General features: G+C 47.0%; 1 protein-coding gene across 1 annotated transcript; it reads left to right on the forward strand.

Annotated features, from left to right (window-relative positions):
• Positions 1-69: 69 nt before the first annotated feature.
• Positions 70-10923, forward strand: LOC118080876 (epidermal differentiation-specific protein-like). Its single transcript, XM_035106846.2, has 2 exons — positions 70-1043; positions 7789-10923. Exon 2 carries the CDS (start codon positions 7834-7836, stop codon positions 8968-8970), a length of 1137 nt encoding a protein of 378 aa, XP_034962737.1. The 5' UTR covers positions 70-1043; positions 7789-7833; the 3' UTR covers positions 8971-10923.
• The last annotated feature ends 4185 nt before the right edge of the window (positions 10924-15108 follow it).

A 15108-nucleotide genomic window follows, 5' to 3' on the forward strand; every position in this document is an offset into this window, starting at 1 on the left:
CTGTATGTATGTTTCATTTTATTTCTTTTTTATCTTATATTTTGGAAATGTGCATCCGGCTTTTTTCCCCTTTAATTTTTTTGGGGGCCCCCAAGAGAGTGGGGCCCTAAGCTATAGCTTGTTTAGCCTATACATAAATCCGGCACTAAATTTTCTGGTGCTGCATGTGTACCCGCCGCCTCCGCCATATCAAGGCTGTGGGTGCATGAGTTTAAGGGTTGCTTTGCAGCTGAGGAACACCCTTGCATTGAGTTCGAATGAGACCAAGAAATGGAGGTTGGGCTGAGGTGTGGTGGTTGGCTCAAGGTCACCTGGCGAACTTTGTGCCCCAGTGAGGATTTGAACCCAGGTCTCCCACTCCCTTGCCCGACACACTAAGCGCCATGTCACGCTGTAATTCATAGCACGGGAAAGCTTGATCTGCTCTGATCAAACTCTGGCCTAGCAAGTTTGGTCTCTTCCATCCTGGAAGTCTGTGTAAACCCTTTCCTGCTTCCTTCAAAGTTGCAGTGGTAAACCTTCCCAAGGGTGTGAAGGGAATTAACTGGCGGTGTTGCAACAGCAGCTGGAAACAACTGCAGCGATTGACTTGGGAGTTGCAAAAGCTTTTGAGACTGATTCAACCTGTTCTCAATAAATTATCTGGTTGCACACAGGTTGATGAAGCAGAGGGAGTTGTCCCTTGAGCCTTTGCTGGGGTAGCGTCCGGTGGGAGGGGTGGAAATGTTGGATGAGGTCACAAGCCAAACCTACCACAATCTGCGGTAGTCGCCCTGCTAAGGAAGTGGGCAAGAGTTGGTGTGACACGATTGCTGCACGCCCAGGGCGAGGGAGAATCCGGCTCCCCGAGATGTGTGGGATGTGTCTGCTGTTGGCGTGAGGCAGATAAAACCTGTAGTTTTGCTGTTCAGGTCCTGACAAGATCAAAGCCCAGCCTTCAAAGCCCCATTAAAAGGGGTGTGTTTGTAACACGGGGATATAAACACTTCTTGTGCTGGGACGGTCGTTTTTTAAGACACAGCTGTTGATGCCAGTCGTCTCGGGTAAGCCATGCCACCTACCTAAATGGGGTTTAGGAGTGGGGAGAGGGTGTCCTGCTAAATCTGTGGTGGGTTGCTAACAGTCTGGCTAATTCAGCATGGTGATTTTTCAGCAGGAAAGGAACCTAAGAGTCCATCCCAATTTACCCAGCATATTTGCATTTTGTTATTTTTTTATTCTCAGATTCATGGAGTACAATATTAGAGTAACCTCAATTCAGTCTTTGAGCACATGGTTAAGAACTGATATGCCAAGTTCTGCATGCCCCCTCCCACAATGAGATCGCTGCTGAGATTTGGACCAGCGGCTTCTAGTTTGTAGGTGATGGGCTTAATTGCTGTTCTGTGTCAACTTGCACACTTTTAACATGCACAGGAATGTTGTCCTTGCTGTAGATCAGGCATAGGCAACCTTGGCTCTCCAGATGCTTTGGAACTACAACTCCCATGATCCCTGACCACTGGCCCTGTTAGCTAGGGATCATGGGAGTTGTAGTTCCAAAACATCTGGAGAGCCAAGGTTGCCTATGCCTGCTGTAGATCATTCAGCTTTCACAGCAGTTGGAACACTTGGGCAATGCGTACTGCAGAAGGAAGGGAAAACAGCACAGGGAGATGAGATGCAAGTCCTAAAAATAGGACAAACGAGTGGGATCTGCAACAAAATGTTGCAGGGTAGCCTCACCTAACAGGAATGCTCTGGGGTTCTGCCAGCCAGCTACGCCGTTCTCTAGGATGAAATGTTCCACCCCACCCCACCCCCATTTTCTGTTTTTGCTATCTGTAGCTTGTTAGGGTTTTCAGCATTGTTTACAATTTAAAAGTACAGTGTGTAAACAGACATTTTACTTTAACCATGACTCCTGAGCAAGCTTGGTCCTCACCCGCCCCAATTAAAATAATAATAATAATAATAATAATAATAATAATAATAATAATAATGCTGCAAATTTTGGGTTCATCTGAGCATGCTTATACCACACTTCTGCTTTTCGGTGGTACTATTTTAGTTACAATTTTGTCGGCACCCACCCACCCTGAGTTCGGTATTAGAGGGAGTGATTATGTTTGTGTATCATTTTAGCAAAAGAAGCTTAGGGAACCAGTATCTTGAGCCTTTGTTAAATGCAGGAAATATTTTTTAAAACTTTTTTTAAATAAAAAAAATTGCTCTTTACCTGCCTTTTGCCCAGTCCTGCAGAGAAATTAACCGAACCAGCTATAGTTCAATGCCACCTCATTGAGAAGCTCTCTGCAATATTTTGTAGATATTTGAAAGCCAAAGGAAGAGGGAAAGAGTGGGAAAAGATTTGGTCCACACACACACCCTACAACTATAATTTCAAATAGTGTATAGGAAGTAGGGATGGAGGAGAAACTCAACTCAGTTCGCATTCAAAGGTGAATGTATCAAATCTGCATTTGAGATTTGAACTGAAACTTAACCATCCTTTGAAATTTGCATGTACAGTATCTAAATTTTGTAATGCAGTCATCCAACCAATGTTTACCAAAAAAATAACATTAACAAAAATTAGGGGAAGTCCTGCATGAAAATGATTATGTTTATGAAAATTGCTTGCCGGAATATGCTATGTTAGTCAAAGCTACCCCTAAATGTGTGTTACTGGGAGAAATTCGATCTAAAACACTGGTGAATTTTCAAGAGGGTTATTTTTCTTAATTGCAAACTTGCTGCTGGAATGTGGAAAACTGAATTTGATATTGGAAAAATGAAAAACCGAGAGAACCAGTGTTGTTATTACAACAATTAAAACACAACGATAGAGAGTTTGATCCCTGATGGGAGGAGAGGAATTAGGTGCCTGGTGGTGGGAGCGCTTAGTAACTTCAGTTTGGTCTTCCTTTCTGTTGTTTTACAAACTCATTGCCTGCCTCATGCTTGACTCTGAGCCTCTGGGATAGACAACCGAGTGGGAGTTTGGGGCATGCTAATCCTGCAGTCATTAGGTTTATTACTTGATGACCTGTTTGAAACTACCATAAGTTGCCTCGCCAGGATTTCTTGGCGCCCTCGGGTGAGAACCAGCCAAGGTGGGTAGTGCCAAGAAGAAGGAATGGCTTGGTTTACTCACACACCCAAATTGGCATGCTGGAAACTCAAGCAGGGTGAGGAATCTGCTGCTCATCCAGGGAAATGGTCAGGGTCATTGCTCATGAACTTATCCAGCTCGAAACCTAACACACATTTCCCGAGTCAGTGGAAAGCAGCCAAGAGCATCGGTGCAGTAAATATTGTTTTGGGGCATGTGCTCAGCATGGAGGTTGAGTGGAGCTTACCTGTGCAGCCACGTAACCTGCATTTTTTTGCGGTTGTGTGAATGAGTCCTGCATCACTTATTTAGTTTACTTCAAAAAGTATCTGTTCCACAAAAAAAAAAAAGAAATGCCACAACACATTTGTTTAAAAGCTATGGATAAATATGATACTTTTATTTGCTTGGGGGGGGGGGGGTACAGTCATACCTTGGAAGTCAAACGGAATCCGTTCCGGAAGTCCGTTCGACTTCCAAAACGTTTGGAAACCAAAGCGCGGCTTCTGATTGACTGTAGGAAGCTCCTGCAGCCAATCGGAAGCTGCAGAAGCCCCGTCGGATGTTCGGCTTTCCAAAAAACTGGAACAGTCACTTCCGGGTTTGTGGCGTTTGGGAGCCAAAACGTTCGAGAACTAAGCTGTTTGAAAACCAAGGTACAACTGTAGTTTTGTTATAGTCCTCTGAATCAAGGGAGACATTGTTGTCTGAATGCTTCACTACTGTGATCATATCCCAATTTCTGCTTCCTGTAACATACCCATGTTCTCCCATACCAGGTGCTTACATTTTCCAAAACTTAGAAGGGGTGCAATAAATTGGGTTCTGTGTTTGCATCTGTTGGCCCAAAGCAAGCGGGGGTGGGGGTGGGATTCGGCCTCACTTCTTTCTACCTAGAAATTAACTGGAGTCCTGAGTTCAGAGGTGCTGCGCGGCCAACATGGGTAATGTAATAGGTGAAACTGGCTCTGATACGTTGAGCCTTCAACATCTGTGAAGGAGTAGGTTGGTTTCTTCCTTGGAGCCCTAAGCTCATTGGGTTGTAAATCTATATGGCTTTGCAAACAACATACATTTAAAGCAGTGTCGGCCCCAAAGAATCATGGGAATTATAGTTTGCTAAGGGTGCTGGGAACTGTAGTTCTGCACCAGGAGTAAGCTACAGTTCCCATTATTCCTTTCTGGGTGGGGAGAGCCTTAAAGGTGCTTCAGAAGTGTGCTGTGTCTGCAGCCTAAGTGGCGCCACAGAAGATATCCAGACTGTTTCAATCCAAGCATTGCAATACAGGGGGAATGGGTTCACATCTGTCATGAGGCTCAGATCACCTTCCTCTCTGATGAAATGTATTAGGCTACATCATTGCAACAGGGTTATAGTGGACAGAATCCTTTTAGAAAACGGGAAGAACAGCCAGGCGTGTGTACCAAGCTCAGGCTTTTGGTCTCCCCAAAACGGCTAACCAGATGTAACCTTAACAGATTAGACAACTGGGCCAAAGCAAACAAAACAAGATGAATTTTAACAAGGAGAAATGTAAGGTACTACACTTGGGCAAAAAAAATGAAAGGCACAAATACAGGATGGGTGACACCTGGCTTGAGAGCAGTACATGTGAAAAGGATCTAGGAGTCTTGGTAGACCACAAACTTGACATGAGTCAACAGTGTGATGCAGCAGCTTAAAAAGCCAATGCAATTCTGGGCTGCATCAATAGGAGTATAGCATCTAGATCAAGGGAAGTAATAGTACCACTGTATTCCGCTCTGGTCAGACCTCACCTGGAGTACTGTGTCCAGTTCTGGGCACCACAGTTCAAGAAGGATACTGACAAGCTGGAACGTGTCCAGAGGAGGGCAACCAAAATGGTCAAAGGCCTGGAAACGATGCCTTATGAGGAACGGCTTAGGGAGCTGGGTATGTTTAGCCTGGAGAAGAGAAGGTTAAGGGGTGATATGATAGCCATGTTCAAATATATAAAAGGATGTCATATAGAGGAGGGTGAAAGGTTGTTTTCTGCTGCTCCAGAGAAGCGGACACGGAGCAATGGATTCAAACTTCAAGAAAGAAGATTCCACCTAAACATTAGGAAGAACTTCCTGACAGTAAGAGCTGTTCGGCAGTGGAATTTGCTACCAAGGAGTGTGGTGGAGTCTCCTTCTTTGGAGGTCTTTAAGCAGAGGCTTGACAGCCATCTGTCAGGAATGCTTTGATGGTGTTTCCTGCTTGGCAGGGGGTTGGACTGGATGGCCCTTGTGGTCTCTTCCAACTCTATGATTCTATGATTCTATGTTCCAGGAAACTCTCAAAAAGGCGGTACCGAGCTATCTGTGTTGCTTCCACCCCCCATTCAAAATGCCTACCAGTCTTTGCAACAGCAAGTAAGCCTTTACCTCCTTCCTGATTCCTATGCAGTCCCCTCAAGAGCCAATTTTGAACGATTTGCTAGTCACTACTTGATTACCCTTCCCCTCCCATGCCCAGTATTCTTGATCATAGTAGGGCTGCCAGATGCCTGGATTGTCCCAGACATTACTGGGATTTCAAAGGCAGAATTGACGTCCGGATCTTAGGCAAGTCAATCGAAAAATTTCCTCTTTTTTTTTTTGGCTCAACAATTTCAGTGGTTTCTTTTAGGGGGGAAACAACAACTTTCGGGGTGTTCTGGTCTTTACTTTTGGAAACGGAGCAACCCTACCTGACCATTAGATATGGCACAAAAGTCTCTCCCCGCCTCCCTGCCTGCGACACAAACTGCTGCTTAATTGGCAGCTCAGTAATTCAGATTTTTTTTTATAAAAAGCAGCATAGCAAAAGAACATAATAAAAGTCCTGCTGGATCTGGTCCTCTTCATGCAGGCAAGATTCCCGGAGGCTGGTTTTCAAAGGCGCGTTGCCTCCAAATGTGGACGGAGAACAGAGCCATTGCGGGAGTGAGTACAGAGGTCTGTCCTGAAACTTCCAATGTTTCATTAGATAGCACAAAGCTTTGTTAGATAGCACAAAGTTCTAGCATTAGGAAAGCAGGAGAGAAAATGTGTCTCTCTCCACTTTCTACACACATCTGATTTGGTCCCAAGAATTGGACGCAGGGCCCATCCTCGCCAGCTCTGCTAAAGGGAAGGCCCCGTTGCTCTTAGTTGTGAAACCTGCATTTCTTTAACATCCACATTTTTAAAAATGCGTACCAATTATTTCTGCGGATTGAGCCATCCGATCTGTATTTGTGGGCTAGGAATGAGTGAACCTGACCATTTCAGTTTCCTGTTTCCTCCAGATTGTGATTTCTTTATTATTTTTAAAGCCAACATGGACATTCGTCAGCATCTTAGTATAATTTTCTCCTAATGTACATATTTTTGCAATGTTCCCATATGCAATACATTTTTGTATGTTATTTCACTAATATATGCATTTCAGTGCACAATTTAGCATTCACATACTCAGCGCCGTCTTAAGCGCCCCTGTCGCCATGGTGCGCCGGATCTCTCCGGCGCCCTTCCGCCCTGTTTCCCAACGCGGTGGGCGGGTGGGCGCGACGCTGCTGCGCGGCGGGCAGACACAGCATGATCTCTCCGGCGCCCTCCCGCCCCGTTTCCCAGCGCGGTGGGCAGGTGGGCGCCGCGCGCAGCTGACCGGCGAACTGGCCGGCCAGCGGGCGGGCGCAGCTCGCGGCGCCCTCCTGGCGGGCTGGTGCCATGGTGCCCTGCGCCACCGGGGGTCTACGATGAGCCGGCCCTGCACATACTTGTACACGTTCCTCAGCTGAGAGCTGTGTTGCAAAATTCAGAGGAGTGGGAATTTTCAAAGGATGAGTGTGTTTTGATTTGTGTATTAGGTAGATTTGCCTTTGTATGAGAACTTAATCGAATTTCTCTCCTATCAATACTATTGGTCTCACTTCACTGATATGTTAATATGTGTGTCATCTTGGCTGGTTGATCTCTCTTTTTTAAAGTCCTTGGAAACTGTTTGGATCTGGTATGTTGACAGAAGAAAGTTTGATGCATGTACTGAATGAAGAGGACAGTTTGAAATGTAATCTCAGTTTATGGTGCAATGTGGCCTAGTTGCTGCTGCACCGTAAAATCTCTTAATCCTGTCTGTCTACTGACAACGGAAAAAGACAACGAAGGTTGGGTGGGAATGGTGGCAAAGGTAACAACAGATGAGGGCTTTTGCACTTTTGTACATTTCAGTTACGAATGAGTGTATTTCAGGTAGGGGTGAGGACTAAGGCCACATTCACGCCATACACTGAAAACATTATGATACTACTTTAAACACTCATGGCTTCCCCCAAAGCATTCTGGGAGCTGTAGTTTGTTAAAGGTGCTGAGAATTGTTAGGAGATCCCTATTCCCCTCACATAGTAGTTTAGCAGTCCTCTTCTTTTCACAAGGAACTCTGGGAATTGTGAGTGGAATAGGGATCTCCTAACAACTTTAACAAACTACAGCTCCCATAATTCTTTGGGGGGGGGAAGCCACTCGTGTTTAAAGTAGTATCATAATACTTTCAATGTATGGTGTGAATGTGGCCCTGTTTTAACCAAAAACATAGATTATTTTTTTTAGAAGGATTTGGAGGAAGAGGGAGAAAAGTTGCCCCATGCAGATGCATGCAAAGGTCTTTGTTTCCATGTGAAATTGGTACAACTGAACCAAGAAATTAAATCTTTCCACTTTTATTTCAGGAGTGGAGACTTGGGCAACACCACCGCTTCTGACTCCCATTTGCCATGGGAGACGCTCCTGCAAAGGTTGGGATGCCTGCCAAACAGCCCAGTGTGAACAAGATAATTGTGTACGACAAGGCCAATTTTGAGGGGCTTAGCAAAGAGTTCACCTGTGACATCCCTGACCTTCACGACCTGGATTTTGGCGATTGCATCTCCTCCCTGAAGGTGATTGGGCAGCCTTGGGTCGCCTACAAAGCCTCCAAGTTTGAGGGGGACGGCTTTGCTTTTGAGGAAGGGGATTACGAAGCGATCGATAAGAACAACAAAATCTCCTCCCTCCGACTGGTCCACTACGATCTCTCCGACCCCCAGATCACCCTCTATGAACTCCCCAACTATGAGGGCCAGAGCAAAGTGGTGAAGGAAGAGACCAACCTCACCTATGGCTACTTCAATGACCGGGTCTCTTCCCACGTGGTGCAGAGCGGCGTCTGGCTCCTGTATAAGCACCCGAACCGTGGCGGGTGGTGCCACATTGCCTGGCCCGGGGAGCGTGTCCACGACTACAAAACAGAGCTCGACTTTGACGACAGCTTGTCCCACTTGCGCCCCCTGCAGGCCGGCCGCCCCATCGTCACCACCAAGCTCCTGTGGGACCAGAAGAAAGTAGAGGACGAGAAGGACATTCTGATCGATGAGATCGTGGGAACCAATTGCACCGAGTACGAGCAAGCGTTCACCGCCAACACTTGCCGGGAGTACAACGCCACTGTCATCCAGAGCTTCCACTTCAGCAACACCACGTCCCTGAAGCTCGGCTTCTCCTTCCAGGTCACCGTGGGAGGTGCCAACGTCTTGGTGGTGGAGAAAGGGAAGCACGAGTCGACCACCACCAGCGAGAAGGTGGAGGTCATGCTGCCTGCCAAGATCCCTCCTTGCACCCAGCTCACGATTCAGGTGGTCAAGAAGGAGACCACCACCTCGGTGCCGGTGGAGCTGACCATCTGCCAGAATGGGAAGGAAAGGAAAGAGCATGCGGAGTACCGGTGTGTGTCTGGACGCACCATCAGCACCAGATACACCATGAAGCCTGCCTCAGCAGCGCAGGGTGCTGCCGTCACCAAACCTTCTCGTGTGGGAATAAGGGAGCATTCCCAGGCTCAGCCTAAACCAGGAACATCTGGGGAGAGATCCTAAACCCCTGCCTGAATGAGTTTTTTTGGTGTTGCTCAAGGACCTCAGTGGGGTGGCCACTCCCATATCATACTCTGTGGGCGAAGGGGAGTCTTGTTTCAAGGGTGTGGGACCTGTGGCCTCCAGGTGTGGCTGGACTCCCAACCATAGCTGCCAAGTTTTCCCTTTTCTCGCGAGGAAGCCTATTCAGCATAAGGGAAAATCCCTGTAAAAAAGGGATAACTTGGCAGCTATGCTCCCAACCCTCCTCCTCCTCCTCAGCTGGCATAACCAGCGGTCAGGGGATGATGGGAGTTGTAGACCTGCAACATCTGGGTGGCCACCGGTTCTGCATCCCTGCTAGGCCGATTTATCGCTGGCTGCGGTGGTGGTTTCTGGGTTTGTAGGATTGGTTTAGAGAAGGGTTGAAGATAGCATTGCATGGGAGTAAGCTACTATGGTAGTTCAGAGGGCAACTTCCACATTGAAGAACACATGAGGTTGACGAACAAAATGTAAATAAACGAATAATGACTCAAGTCTTCTCTCAAGGATGTTCCAGCAGACAATAACAAAGCCAAGAATGAGTCTAGTGAACTGCCTCTCCACAAACATCTCCCAGTATATTTATGCTTATCTGGCAGGAGATGGTCAGTGAATGGTCCACCTTGGAGGAAGATTAGTTCAGGCGTCTCTTTAATCCTGGGCTGTCCAGTACCAGTCCTGGACTAGCAGCAGTAGAACAGCAGCAAGGCTATCCAGGTCAAAGGTAGCAGGACCAAGAAGAAGGGCCATAGCTCAGGAGACAGAGCCTGTGCTTTGGATGCAGATGGTCCCAGGTTGAATTCCTGGCATTTCCAGACAACAGGGCTGGGCAAGGATTTCAGCTGAAATTCCGGAGGGCTATTGCCAGTCATTGTAGAGGTAATATTGGGCCAGATGGAGATATGACTCAGGATAAAGCAATTCCCAATGTCTTTACATACCCAAAGAAATGGACTACAGTGGTACCTTGGTTCTTGAACTTCATCCGTTCTGGAAGTCCATTCCAAAACCAAAGCGTTCCAAAACCAAGACGTGCCTTCCCATAGAAGGTAATGCAAAATGGATGAATCCATTCCAGACTTCTAAAAACAACCCCTAAAACAGCAATTTAGCACGATTTTTACTATCTAATGAGACCATTGATCCATAAAATGAAAGCAGCAAACAATGTACTGCAGTCAGTCACACGATCAATCGATCAGTAGCTGAACTGGGTTCCACACAGGCACAAGAACAAAACGAAAAAGAGCCGCGAAACAAAAACACAAAACAAATAGCAAAAACAGACAGACCTCAGCGTAACACTCAGAACGGAGCACGTTTGGCTTCCGAAAAAAAGTTTGCAAACCGGAACACTGACTTCTGGGTTTGCAGTGTTTGGGTTCCAAGTTGTTTGAGGACCAAGGCATTTGAGAACCAAGGTACCACTGTACATCATCCAGGATGACAGGTTGCAACAGAGGTGAAGAGCAGGAGCATTCAAGGTGCACCACATCAGCATTGAAAGCAATAAAATCAAATCCTAATGTTTCGAGCAAGTGAGCACAGGTTGCAGAAAACTCTTCATGGTCACCTGTCAATTCTAGGATTCTCTGGTTTGTTTTTTTTTTAATGTCCTGACTGCCTTTCTTTGACCACGCATCTGCTTGGGAGAGACAACTTCACTGTCATGCTGGGTAGCAACAGGTCTGAAACGGGATTGAGCAACTTCTGGCCCACCCAACGGTGTTGGACTACAACTCCCATGATCCCAGGCCATTGGTTATGCTGTCTGGGGCTGATGGGAGATGTATCTGGAAGACCACAGGTTTGCCACCCCTGGTCAAAAAGAACTGAGATTTTTCTCTGCTGCCTGCTTTCCAGGAAGAAAGGGGGAGAGGAGCGCAAGGAGTATTGATTTAAAATAAAATAAAAGTGCTTTGTGCATCCGCATCTAATTTTGCCCCTTTCTAAAATTTATTTATTGGTGTGTGTGCTTCCCCCCCCCCTTTTTGTAAAATTACCAAGCAATAAAATAAAATTGGGATTAAGGGGTTTTCTCAGGACATTGGAAAGTGTTGTGCTGTGTTCCAAGTGGTGGTGGCACTCCTCCTTTTGCGGGGTGGGAGATGACAGAAGTACCCTTATTTTCATCTCAGGAATATTGGAGTGCATAGGATTATTTGTTCCTGGCAATTTGTTCCTGACAAAGTGCTCACTTGTGCCCATCTCTCCAGGCTGAGCTTCCTGCTCTCCCCACTGTGCTAATTCTCACCGCACCCCAATTTTGCATTCACCTGGTTGTGCAAACGTCAAAAAGAACGAAAGGCAGATGACTCAAAATCCTGATCCCACGTTGGCTTAAGTAATTGGTAGCTGGCACAAGAATTGAGAAACAAACAGGATATTGTATGCAGTTTCTGAGGATTGCTAAAACGAGAAGCGTCCCCATTTGCTTAGTTTGTCAAAAGGAGTTTTTAGCCCGCGTGTTCGCACATTAGTCATCATTAGTGACTAATCATTAGTGCGTCTAGATCCAATAACAGGAAACCGGATTAGGATTAAATGGACAATTCTCACCATGGAGGGGTCCTGCCTGGGCTGACCAAGAGGATGGGATTAAAGGCCAGTCGAGAAAGAGAGACTACAAATGGGAAAACTAAATCAGCCCTGAACATTCTGACAGTAAGAGCTGTGTGCAGTGGCAGAGCGTTCCCCACTGGTGGACGGGTGCGCCATGGGGGCACTGCCAGTGCCCCCCGCCCACTGGAGCTAAACAGGGCCATGCTGTGTCACCTGCCCAGTGGGCAGTCCGGCTGGCTGACGCGGCCTTGCTTTGAGGGACGCACTTGCGGGGTCCTGAGAGCCAGCGCTGCTTTGCGAGATTCACCAAAACTGTGCAGGGCTTGCAGGGCGCTGTGAGCTGTTGTGTCCTTCTCATGGTGGCCTCCAACTGGAGTGCGATGTGAGAAAGACACAACAGCTCATGACACATTAGGGCGTTGTGAGGAATGTGACTCCCTCAAACTGTGCCCTCTGTGATGGCTCCCCCAGCCTTGCCCACGCTACACCACAGACTGTGTGGTTGTGAACAGACTACCTTGGAAGGTGGTGGACTTTCATTCATTGAAGGTTTGTCAACAGAGGCTAGATGGCCATCTGTCAGAGATCCTTTTTGCATTGCCGGGGATCGAGCCTAGTTGAACTTTGGGGTTCCTTCCAGCTCTGCAGATCATCTTCAGGACATTGTCAAGAACAGCGTCGAGAAAATGCAAGTCATTTCGCTGTTCCCGCTGTTTCTGCTTGCTCACGCTGTTGACCCTTGGCTTGCACCATGCTAGTATTAAACTATGACCCCTCTGGGGTTGCCATGCGATTGCATCATGTGAGTTTCAGGTGCACGGAAGAAAAACATATAGAGTTGCCAAAGAGGGGGGAAAGGTCCGTGCTGTTCATTCAGGTGTAAGGGGAGCAACTTTGCACTTGAGCCCCACTTGCTCTGTGGGTCTTGGTCCACCCATTGAGCCTGCAATGGGGGAGGGGAGGCAGTTAATGGGGTCTGTTGATGTTGCCGCTGGAACTGAAAGTTGGCCCCTTTCTGCTCTTTGGAAGGGTCAGGTCACCACTACTTGGTGATTCAGTGCTGTCAATCATTGATCCGGCGGAGACCTGGCCGTGTCGTAACCTTTCGCCTAGTTAAATGTTCTGCAAGGGGAGGGGAGAATCCTGCCTGGTGAAATTAAACAGCCCTTTGGTCTCAACAAGGCATGACATTGATGACTCTGTGGAAAAGACACAGACATTTGGCCCAATTTTTTTTAAAAAAATGTTTACAGCCTTGGGAGCCCAATCCCCCTCTTGCAGGGACTGCTGAATCAACTTCGGTGAAAGGACTGGATTTGTACATATGAAGGAATGAGTCCACCTCCTGATATTATTCTGGAAGGCCTCATGTACAATAATATGAGGAGTGTTCCCCGATATCCCTGTTGCCCCCTACCCATTAGTTAAAGCTTGTTGCATCCATATAAGAATAAGATGTGTGAGAACGAGAATAGGCATTGCAATTTTTTTAATGTGATGGGAAAGCTGCCTTAGTTCTCCCAGGTCTTGAAAGAGAAGAAGAAGAAGAAGAAGAAGAAGAAGAAGAAGAAGAAGAAGAAGAAGAAGAAGAAGAAGAAGAAGAAGAAGAAGAAGAAGAAGAAGAAAAGATATTATTTATACCCTGCCCATCTGGCTGGGCTTCCCCAGCCACTCTGGGCGGCTTCCAACAGAATATTAAAATACAATAATCTATTGAACATTTAAAAATTCCCTAAACAGGGCTGCCTTCAGATGTCTTCTAAAAGTCTGGTAGTTGTTTTTCTCTTTGACATCTGATGGAAGGGCGTTCCACAGGGTGGGGGCCACCACCGAGAAGGCCCTCTGCCTGGTTCCCTATAACTCGGCTTCTCGCAGCGAGGGAACCACCAGAAGGCCCTCGGCGCTGGACCTCAGTGTCCGGGCAGAACGAATGGGGGTGGAGACGCTCCTTCAGGTATACTGGACAGAGGCTGTTTAGGGCTTTAAAGGTCAGCACCAACACTTTGAATTGAATGGGACAGGTTCCCAGCTCAGTTTCTGGAGCCTCAAGACCAATGTGCTGGAAAAGATCTCTGCTGTAGACTCCAGAGAGCTGCTGCTGCTGCTGCTCAGGGGTAGACATTACCGATGTCACGCGTAAGCCAAGACGTATAGAGGGGTTTAAAATCATGTAGAGAAAGTGGCATGGGAGAGGTTTTTCTCCCTTTTCTCCTTCTCTATTATAATGCTAAGGTCACAAGAACAGGAGCCTGCTGGATCAGGCCGGTGGCCCTTCTAAACCCGCATCCTGTTTGCACTGTGGCTGACTGGATGTGTGTGGCGAGCCTGTAAGCAAGACCTGAGTTGCCACTGCCACTCTCCCCACTCTGGGATTCCCTGCAGCAGGTACACAGAGGCACCATGCCTCTGGCAGTACTGGTCAAGCAGATCCTCCATGAATTTGTCCTCATCCTCTTCAGGGCCGGCCCTACGGGTAGGCTGGGTGGTGCAGGGCACCATGGCGCCGGCCCGCCAGGAGAGTGCCGCGAGCTGCGCCCGCCGGCCCGCCGCACAGGTGCATGCTGCGCCCACCCGCCCACCATGCTGGGAAACGGGGCGGGAGGGCGCCGGAGAGATCCAGCGCACCATGGCACCAGGGGCGCTTAAGACAGCCCTGATCCTCCTTGAAAGCCATCCAGTCATCTAATGAAGCTGAATGGCTGACAAAATGAGGTCTCCAAACACCACACAGTTAAACTAATTTGCTCCCGTGTAATGTGATGACAAGCCACCAACGTGGATGGTTTTAGGAAGAGGGTTGGAGCCATTTGTGGAGTATGTATAAGGCTTCTAGCCACAATGGCTATGATCTAAGTTTCAAGCAGCGTTGATTAACGACGCGGAGTTCTTCATTGAAGCAATAAAATCTTTACTAAGTTGAAAATAAACATCTTCATAATATACTTCCAAAAACATTTAAGAGATCACACACTGAGTACAGGCTCTGTTCCATACTAGCACGACTCTGAGACTCAGACAAAATGGTCGCTACATATAAGGTAAGTGAGTCACATGGTTCAAAATGACTTTTACAATTAACAGTTAGGCTTCAACAGTTTTACCAGGCCGAATGACTTTGATGTTCTTGTTCTCTAGTGTCTTTCTCACATGACACTAAGTACTTCTAATGTTGGTAGCAGTAGGCCTCTATAGCAGTGCTCCCCCCCCCCAAAATGTTTGGGGGTACTCTCATTTTGACTCAAGAAAATCACCATTTTTATAGTTCAAATCAGGAAAAATAAATACAGTAAAGGGACAAAAGTACAAAGATTCACAAAATGTTTAAGGGTATGCGTATCCCTGCATCCCCCCAGAAAAAAACCACTGCTCTATAGTAATAATAAATAATAATAAATTATTTTATTATTTTTACCCAGCCCATCTGACTGCGTTTCCCCAACCACTCTGGGTGGTTTATAGCACATATGAAAACATAGCAAAAAGTCAAACATTAAAAACTTCCTAATACAGGGCTGCCAGTTGCTGGATATCACAGTTGGGGGTAGCCAACATTTG

Source organism: Zootoca vivipara, chromosome 2, assembly GCF_963506605.1.
Source record: "Zootoca vivipara chromosome 2, rZooViv1.1, whole genome shotgun sequence".
Classification (NCBI taxonomy): domain Eukaryota; kingdom Metazoa; phylum Chordata; class Lepidosauria; order Squamata; family Lacertidae; genus Zootoca; species Zootoca vivipara.

Coding starts and splice junctions, on each gene's coding strand:
- LOC118080876 (XM_035106846.2), top strand. CDS start 7,834: ATGGGAGACGCTCCTGCAAAGGTTGGGATGCCTGCCAAACAGCCCAGT.